The 20,567-nt window shown below is 42.1% G+C and overlaps 1 protein-coding gene across 6 annotated transcripts in view; it reads left to right on the forward strand.

Annotated features, from left to right (window-relative positions):
• drp2 (dystrophin related protein 2) overlaps positions 1-20,567 on the forward strand; it is a 394,171-nt gene that overhangs the window by 291,170 nt on the left and 82,434 nt on the right. For 5 of the 6 annotated variants that reach the window (XM_072594927.1, XM_072594931.1, XM_072594928.1 and 2 more), the window contains 4 exons: positions 2,615-2,771; positions 7,893-8,010; positions 9,111-9,379; positions 17,385-17,531. In XM_072594927.1, the coding sequence (XP_072451028.1) occupies positions 2,615-2,771; positions 7,893-8,010; positions 9,111-9,379; positions 17,385-17,531 (691 nt within the window). Of the gene's footprint in view, positions 1-2,614; positions 2,772-7,892; positions 8,011-9,110; positions 9,380-17,384; positions 17,532-20,567 lie in introns of those variants that run through there. The other variant, XM_072594933.1, reaches the window with a different exon arrangement.

Raw genomic sequence — 20,567 nt, forward strand, 5'->3', positions numbered from 1 at the left:
CAAAAACTGAAAAGGCACTTTCCTTTCCTGTATCAGTGTCTTTCACCTTAAGAAGCAAAGAATTCACCAAAAAGAGTTAAATCCTTTTTACTAAGGTGTTTGGTGAGAATAAAATCCTGAAAGTATTTTTCATAAAGAGACTCAGGTAGTTGTTATAGCCTGGAGTAAAATGACTTCCTGATTCAGAAGAACAAATTTGGGAAACACCTACCTCTGCAAATCTAAGTTGGGAGAAACTGCAAGGGGCATGGGGTTGCAGTGGCAGCCATTAACATAAGTTGGGCCCCTTGACCACAGAAAGAGTTCAGAGGCAGCCAGGGAGGCTGCCAAGTGGTTATTTATAGCTCCCTTTCCAAATTCTGCCCCTCAACTTATGCCAAATGGCTCATTATAGTCCTTATGCTCATCTATGACCCACCATCCATTCCTAGGCCCTTTCTAGGCCTATGTCAACTTCATGCTAATCACCACCTTTTGCCCTGACATACTTCCTGTCAGGTAGGAGAAAGTGAGGATTGCAGATGTTGGAGATCGGCTGTGCTTTTCCAGCACCACAATTTTTGACACTTTCTGTCAACCCACACAGTACAATTAATTAATTCACTACTTAAAAAAAGAAACACCTTCGTTTATTTTTTAAAAATCACTTCAATTAACTTCTTCCAACTACTTATTTAATATTTTATAAGAACAAGCATTTATGTTTGTAGTCCAACTTCAAAGGCTTTATGTGCACTTGGAGTTGTCAATCAAGCAGTGAACAGACATACCCCCCACTATGATGATAGAGGGTAAAATCAATCACACTAGGGGGTTAGTTCATGGAATGCCCTGCCAGTAGCAGTGGTGGACTCTCCCTCTTTATGGGTATTTAAGCGGGCATTGGAAAGGTATATGGAGGATAGTGGGTTAGTGTAGGTTAGGTGGGCTTTGATCGGCGCAACATTGAGGGCCGAAGGGCCTGTACTGCGCTGTATTCTTCTATGTTCTATGTTCTACTACATAAATCACGTTACTGTCATGGACAGGATGAAATAGTAAGCAATCCTTTCCATGGTAGGAAGTTTTTTTTCAAGAAAAATTAGAGGCCACGAAATTTAAATGTCTTTATATCTTGATAGTGTCTTTGACAGCTTAACATTTTCAACGAATTAATTGATATTTTAGACATATTCATATCTACTTTTAACAATCCAAAAGGGCACTTAACCTCTCTCAAATGACACTTTGCCTCTTGCAAAGGTCTCTCTGGATATAGCTGAATGGGTAATATATCTTCCCAAAGAAAACCAGTATAGTTGAGAAAGTCACATGAAAAGTATAACATCCAGTATTCATTGTTTGAATATCTCACTGGGAAGAAGTATTTATGCTTGATAATAATTGCTCTTTAATATGTCCAACTGCCTCTGACATATTGACAACCTGCTTCCGTTCTCCACCCGACAAAAAATTGGTGCCAGGTTTGAGGGCCAGATTTTTGGGTATTGGAGTTCTGGGTACTGTTTGGCTTGGCCAGAGACTCAATGTTACAAAATTTCTGACGTGAATCTTTGAAAACTTAAATATAAATCAGCCTTACTCACTAATGACCAGCACTTAGAATCAAAAGCAAGATTAAAATCTAGTTTATAAAAGTCTTTGCTTTAATTAAATGTATCCAGAAGGGATTAAATCTGAACTGCCTTTCTAGGTGAGTGATATCTTTGATTATTCAATATTTGAGTCTGGTTTAGCTCTGGGGCCTTGGAGACCTTAATGAAGACAAACGGAGTCTGAAAATGTGCCTGTAGCCTTAAAGCAAAAGGTTAAATTCAAAGTGCTGGGGAAAAATAAAACATAATCTCTTTTGTGTGAAATCAAGGGTGATTCCACAATTGTTGTAGAGTTATTTATTCCCCCTTTATAAGTGTGACACTGAACTAGACAGATGAGTGAAGTCCTGTTTTTAATCTCCTGACTATGTTGTGTCAGTGCATTTCTGTCAGATTGCAGTAGGTGTTACAATTAGCTTGAGGACTCAGGAGGAAATAACGCATCTTTGATCAGAGCCAGGTAACTGTTCTGGTAGACAAGTCCATCGGCCTCAGGTAAGAATAGCAGCAAGGTTAGTCATAATGGGCCCTGTGATTGAATGGCCAGCCAGTATTTAGCTTCTACCTTCAGGATTGACAAAAAGCTCATGAGGAGAAAGAGAGAAGTACTGAAAAATGCTGGTGAACTGTCCAGCTGAAAGCTATTCTAAATGTAGTAAAAGGAAGAAGGTTTTGGTGGGAATATGGAAGTAACATTTGTTGTGGATATTTGTCCCATGTATGTGTGAGACTGCCTTTCTTGCTTTCCAGCTCCCTTGTCTTCCTAAAGCAAATAATATGGTCCTGCATTAAAAAAAAGAATAACTCTATGAAGGTGATCTCAGATAAGAGTGTTGACCAGGGATCAGACACACAACTACAATAGGCCTTAATGTATTCCCAGTCAATGTGTTGGTCCTTACTAGGCAATCTTCTATCTTGACTTCTTACTTAACATATCTTATCTGAGGATGTTTTTATACATGTGAAAACTATTACACTATTGCATACCCCCCCCCCCCTTTATTTACATGTCTAAGGGCTCGGCTGGAGGCACTCTCTGATCACAGTGGCAAGCTGCAGCTGTCTTTGCAGGAGATCATTGACTGGCTGACCCTGAAAGATGAGGAATTGTCTGAGCAGCTTCCCTTCACAGGAGATATTGGTGCAGTGCAGCGGTACAATGAGTTTCACTCGGTAAGTTACCCATTCATTTGAAGACCATGATTAATGACAGGTAGGTGTTTTCAGTCTTCCATCTGGTTCTATGAAAATTAGCATTGATCTATAGTCCTGAGGATTAAGTTAATACTTTAATTATAGACTAAAACTGCAAACAGAATCCAAACCTCTCTGAAAGGAAGTGTTTTAATAAGAAATAAACATTTGCCAAATGCTTTTTTTATTTCAGAATAAAGTAAGAGAAGTCATGTGTTACATTTACCATAATGCTGTTACAGCTGCACACATTCAGAAGGATGTACATTATAGCTCCTTGGTAATTTGGGTGGTTAGTGCAATTCTCAGCTTTGGAATTTGATTAGATAAATATCTGTCACTTGAATTGATCAACTGATCCCAGCCAGGCATTGTTGCCTTCAGAGGAACAGTGGAAAACACTTGGTGCTGAGGAATTATCGTCAAGAGTCTTAATTTCCATGAAGAGTATCTTCTCATAGAACATAGAACATTACAGCGCAGTGCAGGCCCTTCGGCCCTCGATGTTGCACCGACCTGTCATACCGATCTGAAGCCCATCTAACCTATACTATTCCATGTACGTCCGTATGCTTGTCCAATGACGACTTAAATGTACTTAAAGTTGGCGAATCTACTACCATTGCAGGCAAAGCATTCCATACCCTCTCTTATTAAAGAAACTACCTCTGATATCTGTCCTATATCTATCACCCCTCAATTTAAAGATATGCCCCCTCATGCTCGCCGTCACCATACTTGGAAAAACTCACCTCTCAACTTTCTTCTCTCCAACAAAAACAGCCTCAAGTCCCTCAGCCTTTCCTCATAAGACCTTTTCTCCATACCAGGCAACATCCTAGTAAATCTCCTCTGCACCCTTTCCAAAGCTTCCATCTTCTTCTTATAATGTGGTGACCAGAACTGTACACAATACTCCAAGTGCAGCCGCACCAGAGTTTTGTGAAGTTGTAGCATAACCTCATAGTTCCGGAACTCGATCCCTCTATTAATAAAAGCTAAAACACTGTATGCCTTCTTAACAACCCTGTCAACCTGGGTGGCAACTTTCAAGGATCTGTGTACCTGGACACTGAGATCTCTCTGCTCATCTACACTACCAAGAATCTTACCATTAGCCCAGTACTTTGCATTCCGGTTACTCCGACCAAAGTGAATCACCTCACACTTGTCTGCATTAAACTCCATTTGCCACCTCTCAGCCCAGCTCTGCAGCTTATCGATGTCTCTCTGTAACCTACAACATCCTTCGTCACTATCCACAACTCCACCGACCTTAGTGTCGTCTGCAAATTTACTAACCCACCCTTCTACACCCTCATCCAGGTCGTTTATAAAAATGATGAACAGCAGTGGACCCAACACGGACCTTGCGGTACACCACTAGTAACTGGACTCCAGGATGAACATTCCCATCAACCACCACCTTCTGTCTTCTTTCAGCAAGCCAATTACTGATCCAAACTGCTATATCTCCCACAATCCCATTCCTCCGCATTTTGTACAATAGCCTACTATGGGAAACCTTATCAAATGCCTTGTTGAAATCCATATACACCATATCTACCAGTTTACTCTCAACTACCTGTTTGGTCACCTTCTCAAAGAACTCAATAAGGTTAGAGGCACACCGTACCCTTCACAAAACCATGCTGACTATCCCTAATCAAATTATTCTTTTCTAGATGATTATAAATCCTATCTCTTATAACCTTTCCCAACACTTTACCAACAACTGAAGTAAGGCTCACTGGTCTATAATTACCAGGGTTGTCTCTACTCCCCTTCTTGAACAGGGGAACCACATTTGCTATCCTCCAGTCTTCTGGCATTATTCCTGTAGACAATGATGATTTAAAGATCAATGCTAAAGGCTCGGCAATCTCCTCCCTGGCTTCCCAGAGGATCCTAGGATAAATCCCATCCAGCCCAGGAGACTTCTCTATTTTCACACTTTGCAGGATTTCTAATACCTCTTCCTTGTGAACCTCAATCCCACCTAGTCTAGTAGCCTGCATCTCAGTATTCTCCTCAACAACATTGTCGTTTTCTAGAGTGAATACTGTTGAAAAATATTCATTTAGTGCTTCCCCTATCTCCTCTGACTCCACACACAACTTCCCACTACTATCCTTGATTGGCCCTAATCTTACTCTCGTCATTCTTTTATTCCTTAAATACCTATAGAAAGCCTTAGGGTTTACCCTGATCCTATCCGCCAACAACTTCTCAGGTCTCCTCCTGGCTCTTCTGAACTCTCTCTTTAGGTCTTTCCTGGCTACCTTGTAACCCTCAAGTGCCCTAACTGAGCCTTCACATCTCATCCTAACATAAGCCTTCTTCTTCCTCTTGACCAGAGATTCCACTTCCTTCGTAAACCACGGCTCCCGCGCTCTACAGCTTCCTCCCTGCCTGACAGGTACATACTTATCTAGGACACTCAGGAGATTTTCCTTGAATAAGCTCCATATTTCTAATGTGCCCATCCCCTGCAGTTTCCTTCCCCATTCTATGCTTCCTAAATCTTACCTTATCGCATCGTAATTGCCTTTCCCCCAGCTGTAACTCTTGCCCAGTGGTATACACCTATCCCTTTCTATCGCTAAAGTAAGCATAACAGAATCGTGATTGCTATCACCAAAGTGTTCACCTACTTCCAAGTCTAACACCTGGCCAGGCTCATTACCCAGTACCAAATCTAATGTGGCTTCGCCCCTTGTGTCAGGAAGCCCTCCTGCACACACTAGACAAAAACTGACCCATGTATAGTGCTCATACTATAGTGTTCCCAGTCAATATTTGGAAAGTTGAAGACCCCATGACAACTACCCTGTCTCTCACATTCCTATCGAGAATCATCTTTGCTATGCTTTCCTCTACATCTCTGAAACTATTTGGAGGCCTATAGAAAACTCCCAACAGGGTGACCTCTCCTTTCCTGTTTCTAACCTCAGCCCATACTACCTCAGTTGACGAGTGCCCAAACATCCTTTCTGCAACTGTAATACTGTCCTTGACCAACAATGCCACACCTCCCCCTCTTTTACCATCTTCTCTGTTCTTACTGAAACACCTAAATCCTGGAACCTGCAACAACCATTCCTATCCCTGCTCTATCCATGTCTCCGAAATGGCCACAACATCGAAGTCCCAGGTACCAACCCATGCTGCAAGTTCACCCACCTTATTCCGGATGCTCCTGGTGTTGAAGTAGACACACTTTAAACCAACTTCTTGCTTGCCGGTGCCATCTTGCGTCCCTGAAACTTGATTTCAGACCTCCCTACTCTCAACCTTTTCTATGCTTGAACTACAATTTTGGTTCCCATCCCCCTGCTGGATTAGTTTAAACCCACCCCAATAGCCTTAGCGAATTTCCCCCCCCAGGATATTGGTACCCCTCTGGCTCAGATGAAGACCATCCTGCTTGTAGAGGTCCCACTTACCCCAGAAAGAGCCCCAATTATCCAAGAATCCAAAACCCTCCCTCCTGCACCATCCCTGTAGCCACGTTTTCAACTCCTCCTCCCTATTCCTCGCCTCACTAGCACGTGGCATTGGCAACAAACCAGAGACAACAACTCTGTTCGTCCTAGCTCTAAGCTTCCATCCTAGCTCCCTGAATTTCTGCCTTAAATCCCCATCTCTCTTCCTACCTCTGTCATTGGTGCCTATGTGGACTACGACTTGGGGCTGGTCCCCCTCCCCCTTAAGGATTCCAAAAACACAATCAGAGACATCATGAACCCTGGCACCTGGGAGGCAACACATCAACCGTGAGTCTCTCTCATCCCCACAGAACCTCCTATCTGTCCCCCTAACTATGGAGTCCCCAATGATTACTGCTCTGCTCCTCCTCCCCCTTCCCTTCTGAGCAGCAGGGACAGACTCTGTGCCAGAGCCCTGTGCCCCACTGCTTTCCCCTGGTAAGTCGCTCCCCCCCCCCCCCCCCAACAGTATCTACTTATTGTTGAGGGGAATGGCCACAGGGGATCCCTGCACTGCCTGCCGGTTCCCTTTCCATCCCCTGACTGTAACCCATCTGCCTTTTTCTTGTAGCTGAGGAGTGACTACCTCCCTGTAACCCCTCTCAATAATCCCCTCTGCCTCCTAAATGATCCAAAGTTCATTCAGCTGTTGCTCCAGTTCCCTAATGCAGTTTTCGAGGAGCTGGAGTTGGGTGCACTTCCCACAGATGTAGTCAGCAGGGACTCTAGTGGTGACCCTTACCTTCCACATTCTGCAGGAGAAACATTCAACTCCCCTCACCTCCATTCCCACTATTCTAAATTCCCAAAGAGACTGTTGAAAAATAAGGAATAAAAAATAAACTCGTCACCTTACCAATCTGGTGCATAGAAACTTTATTTTTGATTAGAGGAGGAGGATGGTTGGGAGACACTACCCGAGTCGTGTTTCAGGTAACGCAGCCACACAGATATATGACTTCCCAGAAGTCCTTCGCTCCTCCCTTGCACCTCTCAGCAAATGGAGGCCCGACTCCCGGGGTAAGTCCCTTTTAATGTGGGAAAACTCACCCTTCCCAGCAGCCCTCGCTTCACCACTCCTTCTCTCCTCACCGCTCTGGCAAAATGGAGCTTTAATGCCAAAATCTGATCATTTTGAAAATCAAAAATTAAGTGTCACAATATTGGGAATCAGATGTCAAGCAATTAGTAGGGAAGAGTGATTTCATGTGAAATGTGACATCTTGTTGTCTTCTTTCATACTGAGAGTGCCTCAGTTTCAGTCTCCTAATACTAATACTTTATCTATCTCAGATGAATGAGATTGGCAAGTTTCATTTACAACATCATCCCCCTGCAGCCGTCATCCTCTGATCAGAAATCTGTATTAAGAGCAGCTTATGGTTTTTAGGGTCAAATACTCCTGACCACATTGTTATTTTGACTGATATCTACGTGGAATCATGAAGAAAAATGTCAGCCATCTCAAGAGTACTCATAATTTCTATTCATTTTCACATATAAGTTTCACATAAATTGGCATTAAAGCAATTTACTAGCCTGGTAACTGAAAGGTTCCGCTTTTGAGTGCTGCTCCTAGTTATATGTTCCTACTTGCATTCTTTTAATAAAGGCTTTCATGGAGGATGTGAAGACGAAGGGCCCCTTCATACTGGCAACTTTGGAGTCAGCCCAAGCATTCCTATCCCAGCATCCTCTCGAAGAAGCAGAAGAACCAGCACAAGACAAAGGTTATCACTTCATTTTTCTTTGTCTTAAAACCTCATCAATGTCAGTATAGCGTACAAATGGGGAGGATGCCAGGACTATTCCTCTTGAGCTCAAGCCCCGTTGGAAAAGTTGCCTTAAAGGCTTTTCTTTTCATTTGACGTTTTTTCCAAAGGAACCCTTGGACCATATTGACTCTTTTTTGGATTTATCCTGTGGAGACTGTGGAACTGCTGGGTATCCCTATTACAAGAAGAAAGCTGTCCACGAGAAAAAATATTGCCGTTCCTTGTTACTGAACACAGGCCCATTGAAATGCGGTTTAAACACTCTATACGTTGTACAAAACTTCAGCACCATGTTTATAAAAGCCCAGGTCTTCAGTAAACTCTCAGTCTCTCCATTATATTATCAGCTCCTTTTCATTATATTGCTATTTTCCTTCCAGTTTCTTTTCATTCCTGCATCACTCCACCAGACTATGGCTCATTTTATGGTAATGCACTAAGCTTGACCCTTGTCATGATGATAATTTAAGGTCAATAATTGTACTCTTGGAATTATCTGTTTAAAAATTGCTAATTTGAGTATAGTGCCACTGAAAGAACTAATAGGTTGTTACTCAGAAAAACTGTTGTAATATTAATCCCACAGCTTTAATATACTAGAATATAGAATGATGCCCCTTCTGTCTTTCTGTTCTTTCCTATTCCATTTTCTTGCAGTTTTGTTTCATTTTTAACCTGAACTATTTTCCTACAATCTAACTGTAATGCGGTATTCTTTTGACAGATTAATCTCACAGGTTGCCCCCCCCCCCTCCCCCAACCCCACCTTATTTCTGTCATTTATATTTTTTCCATTTTGGAGTTGGAAATTACAGGTGAACCACGAATTTCTCAATCTCTGTTTATTCTGCATTGTATTTTTTAAACCCAATGGTGAAGTCTGACTCTCCCTTAATTACAGTGTGCACTATTATGCTGTTGTCACCACTGAATTGCCACTGGGCAGTCGTCTCTGCATTATCCAGTTACCTTTGTTTCCTCTTCATTAAGTCAGCCTATAAGATCCCCCCAGGGACATACTCTGTTTTTGAACCTTGAATGAATCATAATTTCAGATATGTCACCAAAGCAGAAAATCCAGAATGTAAGCCGATTCATTTGGAAGCAGGCTAATGTATCAAGTGAAATGTGGGAGAAGCTGAGTGCTCGCTGTATTGACCGACACAGGCACATTGAGAGAACGATGGAGAGACTTCTGGAGCTCCGAGGTACGATGGATGAGCTTAATCTTGCCCTAGATCAAGCTGAGGCTGTTCGAGATTCCTGGGAACCAGTGGGAGACCTCTTCATTGATTCACTACAGGAACATATTGAGACAACTAAGGTATAGTTAATTACTAAAATTTGCAAGATAAAGGTAGAATGGTTGATGCGACAGACAGAAGCATTTTCATCTACAAAGAATTATTAAATTAAATCTTTCTTGCTGGTATAAGTACTTGATGTGGGAATGGGAAAAAGTGAAAGACAAATTTGTGAAAGAGCTGGCTGGATGGGCCACCAAAATAGTTCCCTTGGCTCAGCATTGACCCTTTAAAATAGAGAAAGCTTGGACAGAAGCTATAGAAAAACGAGGTCGGTTGTACTTGGATCCATCAGCAGAAAGTTTATATCAGGTTTCACTACTTATTGCCAAAGCTTCTGTCATCTTGTAACCTGTAGAGCTTGTAATAATTTTCAAATTGTTCTATATTACCATTCAATTTATAATGATTAGTAATAAAAACTGAAATAAGGCAGGAAATTATTAAAATTGCACAGCAGGTTAGCTGGCATCTGTATTGAGAAGAAACAAATTCCGATTTTGGCATCATCAGAAGTGAAACCCAAAGTAAAACAGATATATTAATCTATTTTGAAAAGGCAGTATAAAGAAAGAATCATCACTTATATAAAAGCTTGCATTAAGACCCAAAGCACTTTTTGGCCAATTAAGTACTTTTGACATGTAGTTATTTCTATAATGTAGCAGAAAGCTGCATGGAATTTGCACATATAATGATACCAAAAACAACAGTAGAACACCTGTGTTCTTCTTCAAATAATAGCATGCCATCTTTTTTATCTACCTGAAAGAACAGACATAACATAATATAATTGTCTTGTCTAAAAGATTCAATACTTCCCAATAATGCAGTACACCCTCAGAATAACACTAAATTGTCAGCTTAGATTATGTGCAATGTCCTGGAGTAGCTCAAGGGCACATCATCTACTGACTCAGAAATGAGATAGGTCCCAATAAGTCAAGGCACCTTGGTAATTGGAATCTGTTATCTCACCAATGAACTTTAATGTCATACATTAGGATATTTGATAAGTTGCAGGTCCATTAACCTGGACACTTGCTCTCCCTGACTGGCTTGTCTGTTTATTCTCTCCTTTCCCAGTGCTCCATTTTCTTCTCTTAAGTGTGTGCTTGTTTTGCTGTATAATACCTTGCAGTTCTTGGGGAGTAATAATGGCTTTGCCCAAACATACAGCAACCTAAAGAGGAATTGTGGCAAAAATGGACATAAATGATAAATCCTGATAAGTGACTCTCTTGTGGAAGATTAAGGACCTTCCCTCCGGGCAGTGTCAAAAGTAATGATGAGATTGTTGACTTAATTGGGAGAAAGCCAAAACTCAGATTCTGGCTGTTACGCTAAATTGTTATGATTAAATCCTCCTTTGTTAGATGGCAAGAAGGACAACCTGAGTCTGAGTGGGTGTACAGCTTTTACTGTTTCAACTGATATATTTGCAATGCTCCTTCGCTTCATTTCTGCTAGAACTGCTAGAACTGTGCCAAGCACTTTCATGTTGACTAAGGCCCACTGCGTCCTTAGACCATTACATGTTCAAACTAGGTAATTCAATGTCAGCTTCTCGGGTAGCTCTTTATTGCACAGGCTCAGCCAACAGCATTAATTCTCAGGTGACACTGTATAGCTGGGGAGGGCCAGACTGCAACCTTTGTCTCTCAAGTGGCACTTCCATTTCCTTTCTCATTTCAGTTTGTCAATTTCTTTTTAAGTAAAAGGCTAAATGGAATGATCTGAAATGTAATACAAGCTCTGGAGGTTACAAGATAAAAGAAACATTGGCAGAGGGTAGTGAAACCAAATATAACTATCCTCCTGAAATAGCCAAGGACACAAGCACCCTCATTTTACTTTGGCATTTGCACTGGCTGTCCTTCTTTTTAAAAGCCAGTGACAGGCCAAGGGAACTGTAGAGGTGCTAGCTATCTCCCACATGATATTTCCCTTATATTTCTGGAGTTAGCCCGGTTAATAGCGCAAGTAGCTTAAAGCTGCAAGGCAAGCTTCCATGAATGAAGAAAGGTAGGAGTATGTGGATGAAAGAAATGTGAAGAGTCAATGGGAAAGGGGAAGGGCACCATGTGAGTGAACTGCTGATGTTACATCAATGTCAGAGATGGTGCACATGTAACAGCTTACCTGGCAAATACCATGCACATACTTGAACAGGATGGCCTTTTTTAAATTCATTCACAGGATAAGGACATTGCTGGCTTGGTCAGCGTTTAAGCCCTTCCTGAATTGCCCAGAAAATAGTTAAGAATAAGCCACATTGCTGTGTGCCTGAAGTCACATTAGTCCAGACCAGGTAAGGATGGCAGTTTCCTTCCCTAAAGGACATCAGTGAACCAGATTGTTTCTTTCCCGATAATTGACAATGGATTTGTGCTCATCATTAAACTCTAAATTCCAGAATTTTTACTGAATTCAAATATCATCATCTGTTGTGGCAGGGTAGGAACCTGGATCCCCAGAACATTACCTGGAACTCTGGATTAACAGTCCAGCAATATTACCAATAGGTGGTTGCCAACTCTCTCGTTGTAAACTGGAAAAAGGAGGCTGTTTAGTGAGGTGAGGGTAGACTCCAGTGGGTCAATGGGTACTGCCAACATCAGCCCAGAAACTGAGCCATTTCTGATCTCAGGTTTGCTCATCATCAGTAAGACAGTCAGTTTATAATTGTGATTTTTATAAATAACTTGGATGTGAAAGTGGAAGGTTAGGTTAGTAAGCTTTCCGATGACACAAAGATTGATGGAGTGGTGCATAGTGTGGAGGGCTGTAGTATGTTGCAACAGGACATTGACAAGATGCAGAACTGGGCTGATCAGTGGCAAATGGAATTCAACTTGGAAAAGTGTGAAGTGATTCATTTTGGAAGGTTAAGTTTGAATGCAGATTTAGGTTAAAGGCAGGATTCTTGGCAGTGTGGAGGAACAGAGGGAGATTGGGGACCATGTCCATAGATCCCTCAAAGTTGCCACCCAAGTTGGTAAGTTTGTTAAGAAGGCTAGGAGAAAGTGAAGACTGCAGGAGATCAGAGTCAAGAGTGTGGTGCTGGAAAAGCACAGCCACCCAGGCAGCGTCCGAGGAGCAGGAGAATCAATGTTTCAGGTATAAGCCCTTCATCAGGAATGAGGCTTGTGGGCCCAAAATGTTGATTCTCCTGCTCCTCGGATGCTGACTGGTTGTGCTTTTCCAGCACCACACTCTCGGCTCTGATCTCCAGTATCTGCAGTCCTCACTTTCTCCTAGTTGATTTTAACCCTACTGTGAAGCCTCTTCCAAGGATGCCTACCTTGAAAAAGTTCTCCTCCTCTCTCTACAAGAATCTCAATGAATCTCATTCTCGCTGCACCCCTCAGGTCATCTCCTCTGCCCTGAAGCTCTTGAGCCACATCCTGAAGCAGACTCATTACCACAGCTACATCTCCTTCCTCATGCTCCTCTACACTGGGGAGATAGGACGTCAACTTGCGTATCATTTGAGAGAACACTACTAGGACACCCACAAAAAACCAACCCCACCGTCCATGGCTGAACACTTTAACTTCCCTTCCCACTCCACCAAGGATGTGCAGGTCCTGGGCCTCCTCCATCACCAAACCCTAACCACCCGATGCCTGGAAAAAGAACGCCTCATCTTCCGTCTTGGGACCCTGCAGCCACACGAGATCAATGTGGGTTTCACCAGTTTCCTCATTTCCCCTCCCCCCACCTTATTCCAGTCCCATGCCTCCAACTCAGCACCGCCCTCTTGACCCGTTCATTTTCCTTCCTACCTATCCACTTGACCCTCCTCTCTGACCTATCACCTCCCCCCCAACTTCATCTACCTATCACGTTCCCAGCTACCCTCCCCCTAGCCCCATCCCCCTCCCATTTACCTGTTAGCCCTCAGCCCACAAGCCTCATTCTGATGAAGAGTTTATGCCCAAAACATTGGTTTTCCTGCTCCTCAGATACTGCTTGACCTGCTGTGCTTTTCCAGCACCACACTCTTGTTAAGAAGGCGTACAGTGTGTTGGCTTTCATTAGCTGTGGAATAGAGTTTAAGAACCACGAGGTTATACTGCAGCTCTGTAGAGCCAAGGTTAGCTCACACTTGGAACATTGCGTTCATTTCTGGTCATCCAATTTTAAGAAGGATATGGAAGCTATAGAGAGTGTGTGGAGGAGATTTACCAAAATGCTGCCTGGATTGGAGGGCATGTCTTATGAAGGAAGTTTGAGGGAGCTGAGGCTTTTCACATTGGAGTGAAGAAGGGTGAGAGGCGACTTGAGAGAGGTGTACAAGATGATGAGGCAGATATAGAGCGAATAGTCAGAGACATTTTCCCAGGGCAGAAATGGCTATTACAAGGGAACACAAATTAAGGTGATTGAAGGAAAGTTTGGGGGAGATGTCAGAGGTAGGTTCTTTACTCAGAGAGTGGTGGGTACATGGAATGTATTGCCAGCAGTGGTAGTAGAGTTTGATACATTAGGGATATTTAAGCGACTCTTTGATAGGCACATAGATGATAGTAAAATGAAGGGTATATAAGTTAATTTGATCTTAGAGTAAGATAAAAGGTTAGCACAGCATCAAGGGCCAAAGGGCCTGTACTGTGGTGTACTGTTCTATGACTCCAGGGATCCATGTCTTTGGATTCCAGGTCTGGGCCATGGTCAGTTCTGGTAGTCAACAAAATCAATCCAGGCCTCGCTGCTCATTCAGATAGGATCACCTAGCAAATTCAGTATGGGGGGATGAGCTGTTGTCAGTCAGGGAACCTAAGCGATGGGGGGTGGGGAGCTGGGGTGGGGAGCAGGTTAAGCATCATTGAGGTTACAGGCATTCAAGTCTGGACATTGGCCAGATTAGATTCAGAGACTGAATGAATGGTCATAGTGACAGGAAGCAGTTGTAGATAGTGTAGTGTGATCTAGGAGGATATGGGAGGGAATTGCATAGGCTCGAAATAGATGTGATCAAGACAAGTGATGGTCAACCAGGCTTCAGCATAGGATAGGTGCAGGGCCAGCCAGCAACATTCCCTCTCTTTTTTTTTATTCCATTGCGCAGATGTTGAGGTCCATGTGCAGCAGCAGTTTATGGAGATGGAAGGCAGGTATCAGCATGCTGATTGGTGTGCACGGACCGTGCAGCTAAGAGCGAATGTTGTCAGCAAGGGATCAGCATCTCCATTCGTCAGGGGCTGTGGACAGCAATGGTCAAGAGAAGGGGCTCAATCAAAATGACTTGTTCCTTCACTGTCAAATTCCTGGAACTTCACCCATAACAATATTGTGGGTAAACATACACCAAATGGACCACAGCAGTTCAAGAAGGCAGCTCACTAGTGATGGGTAATATAAAGCCCATATCCCATTAAAAATAAAAATTTTTAAAATGCACATAATGCTAAGGTTTGCATGCTTTGAGACTTTGTGAGATGTGGTTGTACAGTGGCAGAATTTGATCAAGTGTAGATAGTAGGGAGAAGATGGTGCCACTTACCATTCAAGATCTTTGGGGTAGCTAGTGGCACTGACCCACTCTGCCATCTCAGCGCAGGCTGAGCAGGTCAAATGAGATGGCCTCCTAATGCAGTCACCTGGGAAATGTATGTCCCTTCTGCCAATGACTCCACTCAGCAAGCATCTAGGGGCAGCATCTCTGGAATCCCACAGACAAGCTGAGGGAAAAGTCCTGGCTTGCAGCAACTAAACTGGTGTCCAGCTAGCCTTTCAATATCGCACCAGAACCTTTGACCCACAATATATCGCCAGTTGCAAGAAAGTTCAACTCAATCAGCATGTGATTCACTGAATACATGTGGAATACCTCGCAAGTGCAGATAATAATTAGAAAAGTACATGTTTGTGTGAAATAGCTCATCCCAGGCTATGACAGATATAACAACAACATCCAATATGCTCAATACATACTCTAATCTCAAAATGTGAGGGCTGGCTGCAGCTTTTCACTGACATTGTAGAGCCCTGAATTGTACACTGAAAGCACCACTGAACGAACCAATTGCACCCTAGATTGTATGGTGATTGGTGCAGGGACCTCCTGAGCAATACTTTTAAAGAACTCTTAAACAATCCCTTTAAAGAACTATATATCATCCATCTATAGAGCCATAGAGGGCGGCACGGTGGCACAGTGGTTAGCACTGCTGCCTCACAGCGCCAGAGACCTGGGTTCAATTCCCACCTCAGGCGACTGTCTGTGTGGAGTTTGTACATTCTCCCCGTGTCTGCGTGGGTTTCCTCCGGTGCTCCGGTTTCCTCCCACAGTCCAAAGATGTCCCATTTGCCAGCATGTGTCCCATATCTTTCTAAACCCTTCCTATCATGTACCCATCCAGATGCCTTTTAAATGTTATAATTGTATATGCCCCTACCACTTCCTCTGGCAATTCATTCCATACATGCACCGCCTTATGTGGGAAATTGTTACTCCTTAAGTCTCTTTTAAATCCTTGCCCTCCCACCTTAAAATTCTCGCTTTAGGTTTGGAACCCCCTACCCTGGGGAAAAGACTTTGTCTATTTATCTTATCCATGCCCATCATGATTTTATAAACCTCTATAAGGTCACCCCTCAGCCTCAGACACTCCAGGGAAAACAGCCCCAACCTATTCAGCCTCTCCCAACAGCTCAAACTCTCCAAACCCGATAACATCCTTGGAAATCTTTTCTGAACCCTTTCAAGTTTCACAACATCTTTCCTATAGCATGAAGACCAGAATTGAACACAGTTTTCCAAAAGTGGCCTAACCAATGTCCTGTACACCCGCAACATGACCTCCTAACTATTTTACTCAGAGCACTGACCAATAAAAGGCGAGTATACTAAACATCTTCTTCACTAGCCTGTCTACCTGCAACTCCACTTACCGAATGAATTAGTTCAATCCACCTTCAATAGTAACGTCTTCCTTAATTCCTCCACCATTTGGTACTGGCATCAGTAGACCATATAATCAGAAATATATTCTGACAAAAATGTACAAATCAACTATGTGAAGTTTATTAAATAGTTCGAATAGTGTTGAAACTATGTATTTGTGACAAATATGCAACAGTTCTACTTTTATGGCTGAGGTGGCTGTCCCTTTAGCTCAGCCACAATGGATTGAATTTTCAAAAGTCTAGGAGGCCGAGGTCAGGTTTGGGATCAAAAATTACAATCTCAATTGGTATCACTGATTTCTGACACTATCAAGTGCAATTTTGTGGAAATCACCTGAAAGTACAGCAGTGCAGGAAGTAGATTAATGATCTTCTGTATTTCACAATGATAAGTGCTACCATCTTCCCTCTGCCTCACACTTACAGTGCGATCATTCACTGTAACTCTGCCTTTGCACCCTCCATTCACAAAGATTCATGGGCTACAACTCCCAGTATTACAGACATCATTTCCACTCATTAGCTCTCACCTACCTCACCTTCTCAAACCTTTACTCCCGGCTCTCTGCACTCCCTACTTTTTTCAAAATAGCCAACCATATCTCGGAATAAGAATCGCTCTACCCTGGTTTCCATGGCAATGAAATCTTTAAGCAATTTCCTGTAAAGATGAAATTAAAATGAACTTAAAACACAAATCCAGTCCTTTAGCCATTTCAAACTAATTTTATATTCAAACCCTATCTTTAATTTTTAACTGTTTCTAATTTCTAACCCACACACAATTCATAAGGATACAAGAGAGGTGGAAGGGTGCGTAATGACTTTTCATAAACATACAAGTTAACATTTAATGATACAGCTACTTGTAATTTTCCTTTTTGAAGAGGTAGATGGTAATTCATATGGCTGTAATTCTGAATAGCAGTTTAATATTATTGAGAAAACTTAATGCTGATACCTTCTCATTTGCTGGCATGTTCCTAATTTCACCACAGACTCAAAATACAGCAATAACCTGTATAGTCAGAATAAATTAATTGTCCTGAAACTCTTAGTGACAACAATTTCCAGGCTAACGTTTCTCTCTTTGCATCCTTTACTCATAAGGTATTTAAAGAAGAACTTGGAGCTGTAAAAGATGGCATGAAAATTGCCAATGACTTGGCTCACCAACTTGCAATCTCAGATGTACATCTTTCCACAGAAAACACACAGCGTCTGGAGGAACTGACATCAAGGTGGCAGGCTTTGCAAGTAGGTGTTACCAAGAGTCAGCAAGAGTAGGAGGTATTTGCTAAGTTATCCAGTTTAGGGAACCATTATCAAGTGAACTCTGCAAAAGAAGTGTCATAATAAATTGAAAAATAGATAAATGGCTTCACAAATGTATTGTCTCTGAAGACAACTTAGCCTAGATTTCTTTTTATATTTGGCAGTTTCATCTTGCTAAGACAGTGCTTCACAGACCTTTTTGGCCTTTTTGTGACCCTATTTGAGGCTTGGAAATCTGTTATAACTTGTGATAGGGGAAGTAGGGAAAGCCTGTGAGTATGGGGCATTCCTACCCATGTTGAAGCGGGAATGCAGCTGATATTCAAAGCCCCATAGCAGCAATTTCTGCTTTGGAGCCTGTAACTTCAACCTTTCACCTCACAACTCCATGTGGGCTCTCAACCCCACTTTGGGATACCCTATCTTTGAGTAACTAAAATCAAAATCAACACTGGAACATAAAAATCTATTCAAATCACTGTTGGACGGTGTTGAATAGTGTAGTCTAGGGTTTAGTAGAGTGGGGTGTTACATCATTAGTCTTGAGAAATCTGGGAATATTTACATAAATATTTCTGCCAAGAGGTTAAATATATTGTGTAAAGTCCACAGTTGGGTACGGTTGAAATAAAATTTCAGAAACAGATCCTCAGTATTGACTAACTTTATTCATGGTATATCACGGGATGTAGCCTGCTTCGAAATTATAATTCAACTTGGGGTTTATCTAGGATTTCCGGACACATTACTACAAATAGTCACTAGATGGCCTACTTGCACTTGCATTGGACAAAGTGGAGGTCTTGCCAAAATGTATATCAAAGGTTTATTGTTTTCGGTTTGTGTCAACACTTTATATTTACATTGCTGATTTAACAACATTTCAGAGATAAAATATTTCATGGGTTATGCAGAAAACTATTAATTTTCAATAATGCTTTCTTTCTTATGGGATAAAAGTTAATCTCATCTCTTACAGGGTCAGGTCTGTTATGAAGCAGGCCCGACCCCTCAAGACATTCTTAAGCAGGTAGCCCAGACTGTAACTTGGCTATTTGTATTAGGTACGTGTACAATGGATATTCCTGGAGTGAATTAGCTGACCTGACTGCCAAGTTTTAAACAAACAGAATTTTTTACAGAATTACAGAATGAAACACAATGAACAGAAAACAGAATACCAGATAACTTATCCTATCCAATCCGATTGACTATCCCGACTTAATGATGCTGTTCTGAAAATTCTTGCAACAATCCCCATAAACAGACCGTGAGCACAAAGAGTAAAAATGACACAAAAAGCTTACAGGTCACAAAGTCAGAAGGGCAGAAGGAGGGAGAGAACCAGCAGCCTTTCTTCACACACACACACATTGCTGCTGATTTGAATCAAAACTCTAATCTAAACGAAGGCTAGCTACACAGCTAGCTGGCCACTCCCTTTTGATTATATCCATTTTCTTTAAGATATGAAAGCCTTAGGCTGGAGGAATTGTCTGTTAGGGGTAAACAAAAGGGGCCCCAATAAACCTTTCAAACCCAGCCTAGTTGGAGCCTGACTAATTACCCCTTCGCTGGGAAAAAAACTCAAGAGCATTGTAACCTTGTAAAAAGAGCAACATTGTGCCACCTCCCCCCTTCAATATCCAAAGATGGCTTCATTTTTCAAATCCCCAAAAAATCATGGTTAGTACTCTAAAACACACATATACATTCACATAAACATGAAAACATGCACAACTATATTTGAATTCAGTCTGTGGTTCTCCCACAACCGGCAATCACGTTTTCTCGACCTGCCACATGCCCAATTTACAAATTGAATAGTTGTAGCAACAGGCTCCATCTAAACAACCTGGCATTTTTGTCCTTACATTTCTCCACAAATTTCAATGAGTTATGATCAGTGTATGCAACTGTCTCAGATGCATTGCTGGTAATATAAACACTGAAATGTTGCAGTGCTAACACCTCCTGTGATAGTGATGTGAATGCATCACCAGCTCTACCCACAAGTTTGGTTTGGATCAACAAAACTCACATGGTCACTGGCCACTGCATTTGTTAAGCCATTTTTTCAAATGAGTTGAAAAAGGCTTCCACATCCTTCTCATCAAACGTAAGCAATGCATAAATATATTTAAACAGTTTCTCACCAGGTCTTTGACTGTCAGGGGTTTACTCATCCTCACTCTCTTCCTCACTAGATTTACCTTCAGCCTCCATCTTCAGCTTTTTAAGCTGACTTCCCTTTCTGAAATTCAAACTCTCTTTTTCTTTATCTTCTGCTTTCATTTCTGCTGCCCTTTCCTTATCTCTCACCTCTAACTCAAGCGACTTCATTTGCAATTGAATTTTTGCCATCTCTACAGATCCTGATGGTTTTTCCAGCAAATTTAAATGCTGAGCCACTGCTGAAATCATCTCATCTTTCCTCACGTTAGGAGGTTGTTCCATCTCCAACTTATCAGCTAACTCCCGCAGCTTGGCCTCAACTACCTTTTGTAAAACCCCCAAGGTGACTTCTTCTACCCCCAGAAAACTCTTGGTGACTGAAAGAGTCATTGCTATCCCAGCGCTGTCTAAACCAACCAAATCAATCCCTACCACTCGCTGCCTCCAATTCGAATCCAAAATCCCAATTGGGAACTACCTACAAATCCCAGATGAGCCCCCAATCTGTTATGGAGCAGGCCCGATCCCTCAATATATTTTTAAGCAGGTAACCCAGACCATAACTTTCCAATTTGTTGATCCAACTGCCAAATTTTAAACAAACAGGATTTATTTACAAAATTACAGAATGAAGCACAAAGAACAGAAAATAAAATACCAGCTAACTTATCCTATCCAACCTGACAAACTATCCCGTCTTAATGATGCTGTTCCAAAAATACTTGCAACAATCTCCATAAACAGATCTTGAGCACAAAGAGTAAACATGACACAAAAAGCTTACGAAGTCAGAAGGGCAGAAGCAGGGAGAGAGCCAGCAGCCTTTCTTCATACACACTGCTG

The sequence above is a fragment of the Chiloscyllium punctatum genome, chromosome 25 (genome assembly GCF_047496795.1).
Source record: "Chiloscyllium punctatum isolate Juve2018m chromosome 25, sChiPun1.3, whole genome shotgun sequence".
Classification (NCBI taxonomy): domain Eukaryota; kingdom Metazoa; phylum Chordata; class Chondrichthyes; order Orectolobiformes; family Hemiscylliidae; genus Chiloscyllium; species Chiloscyllium punctatum.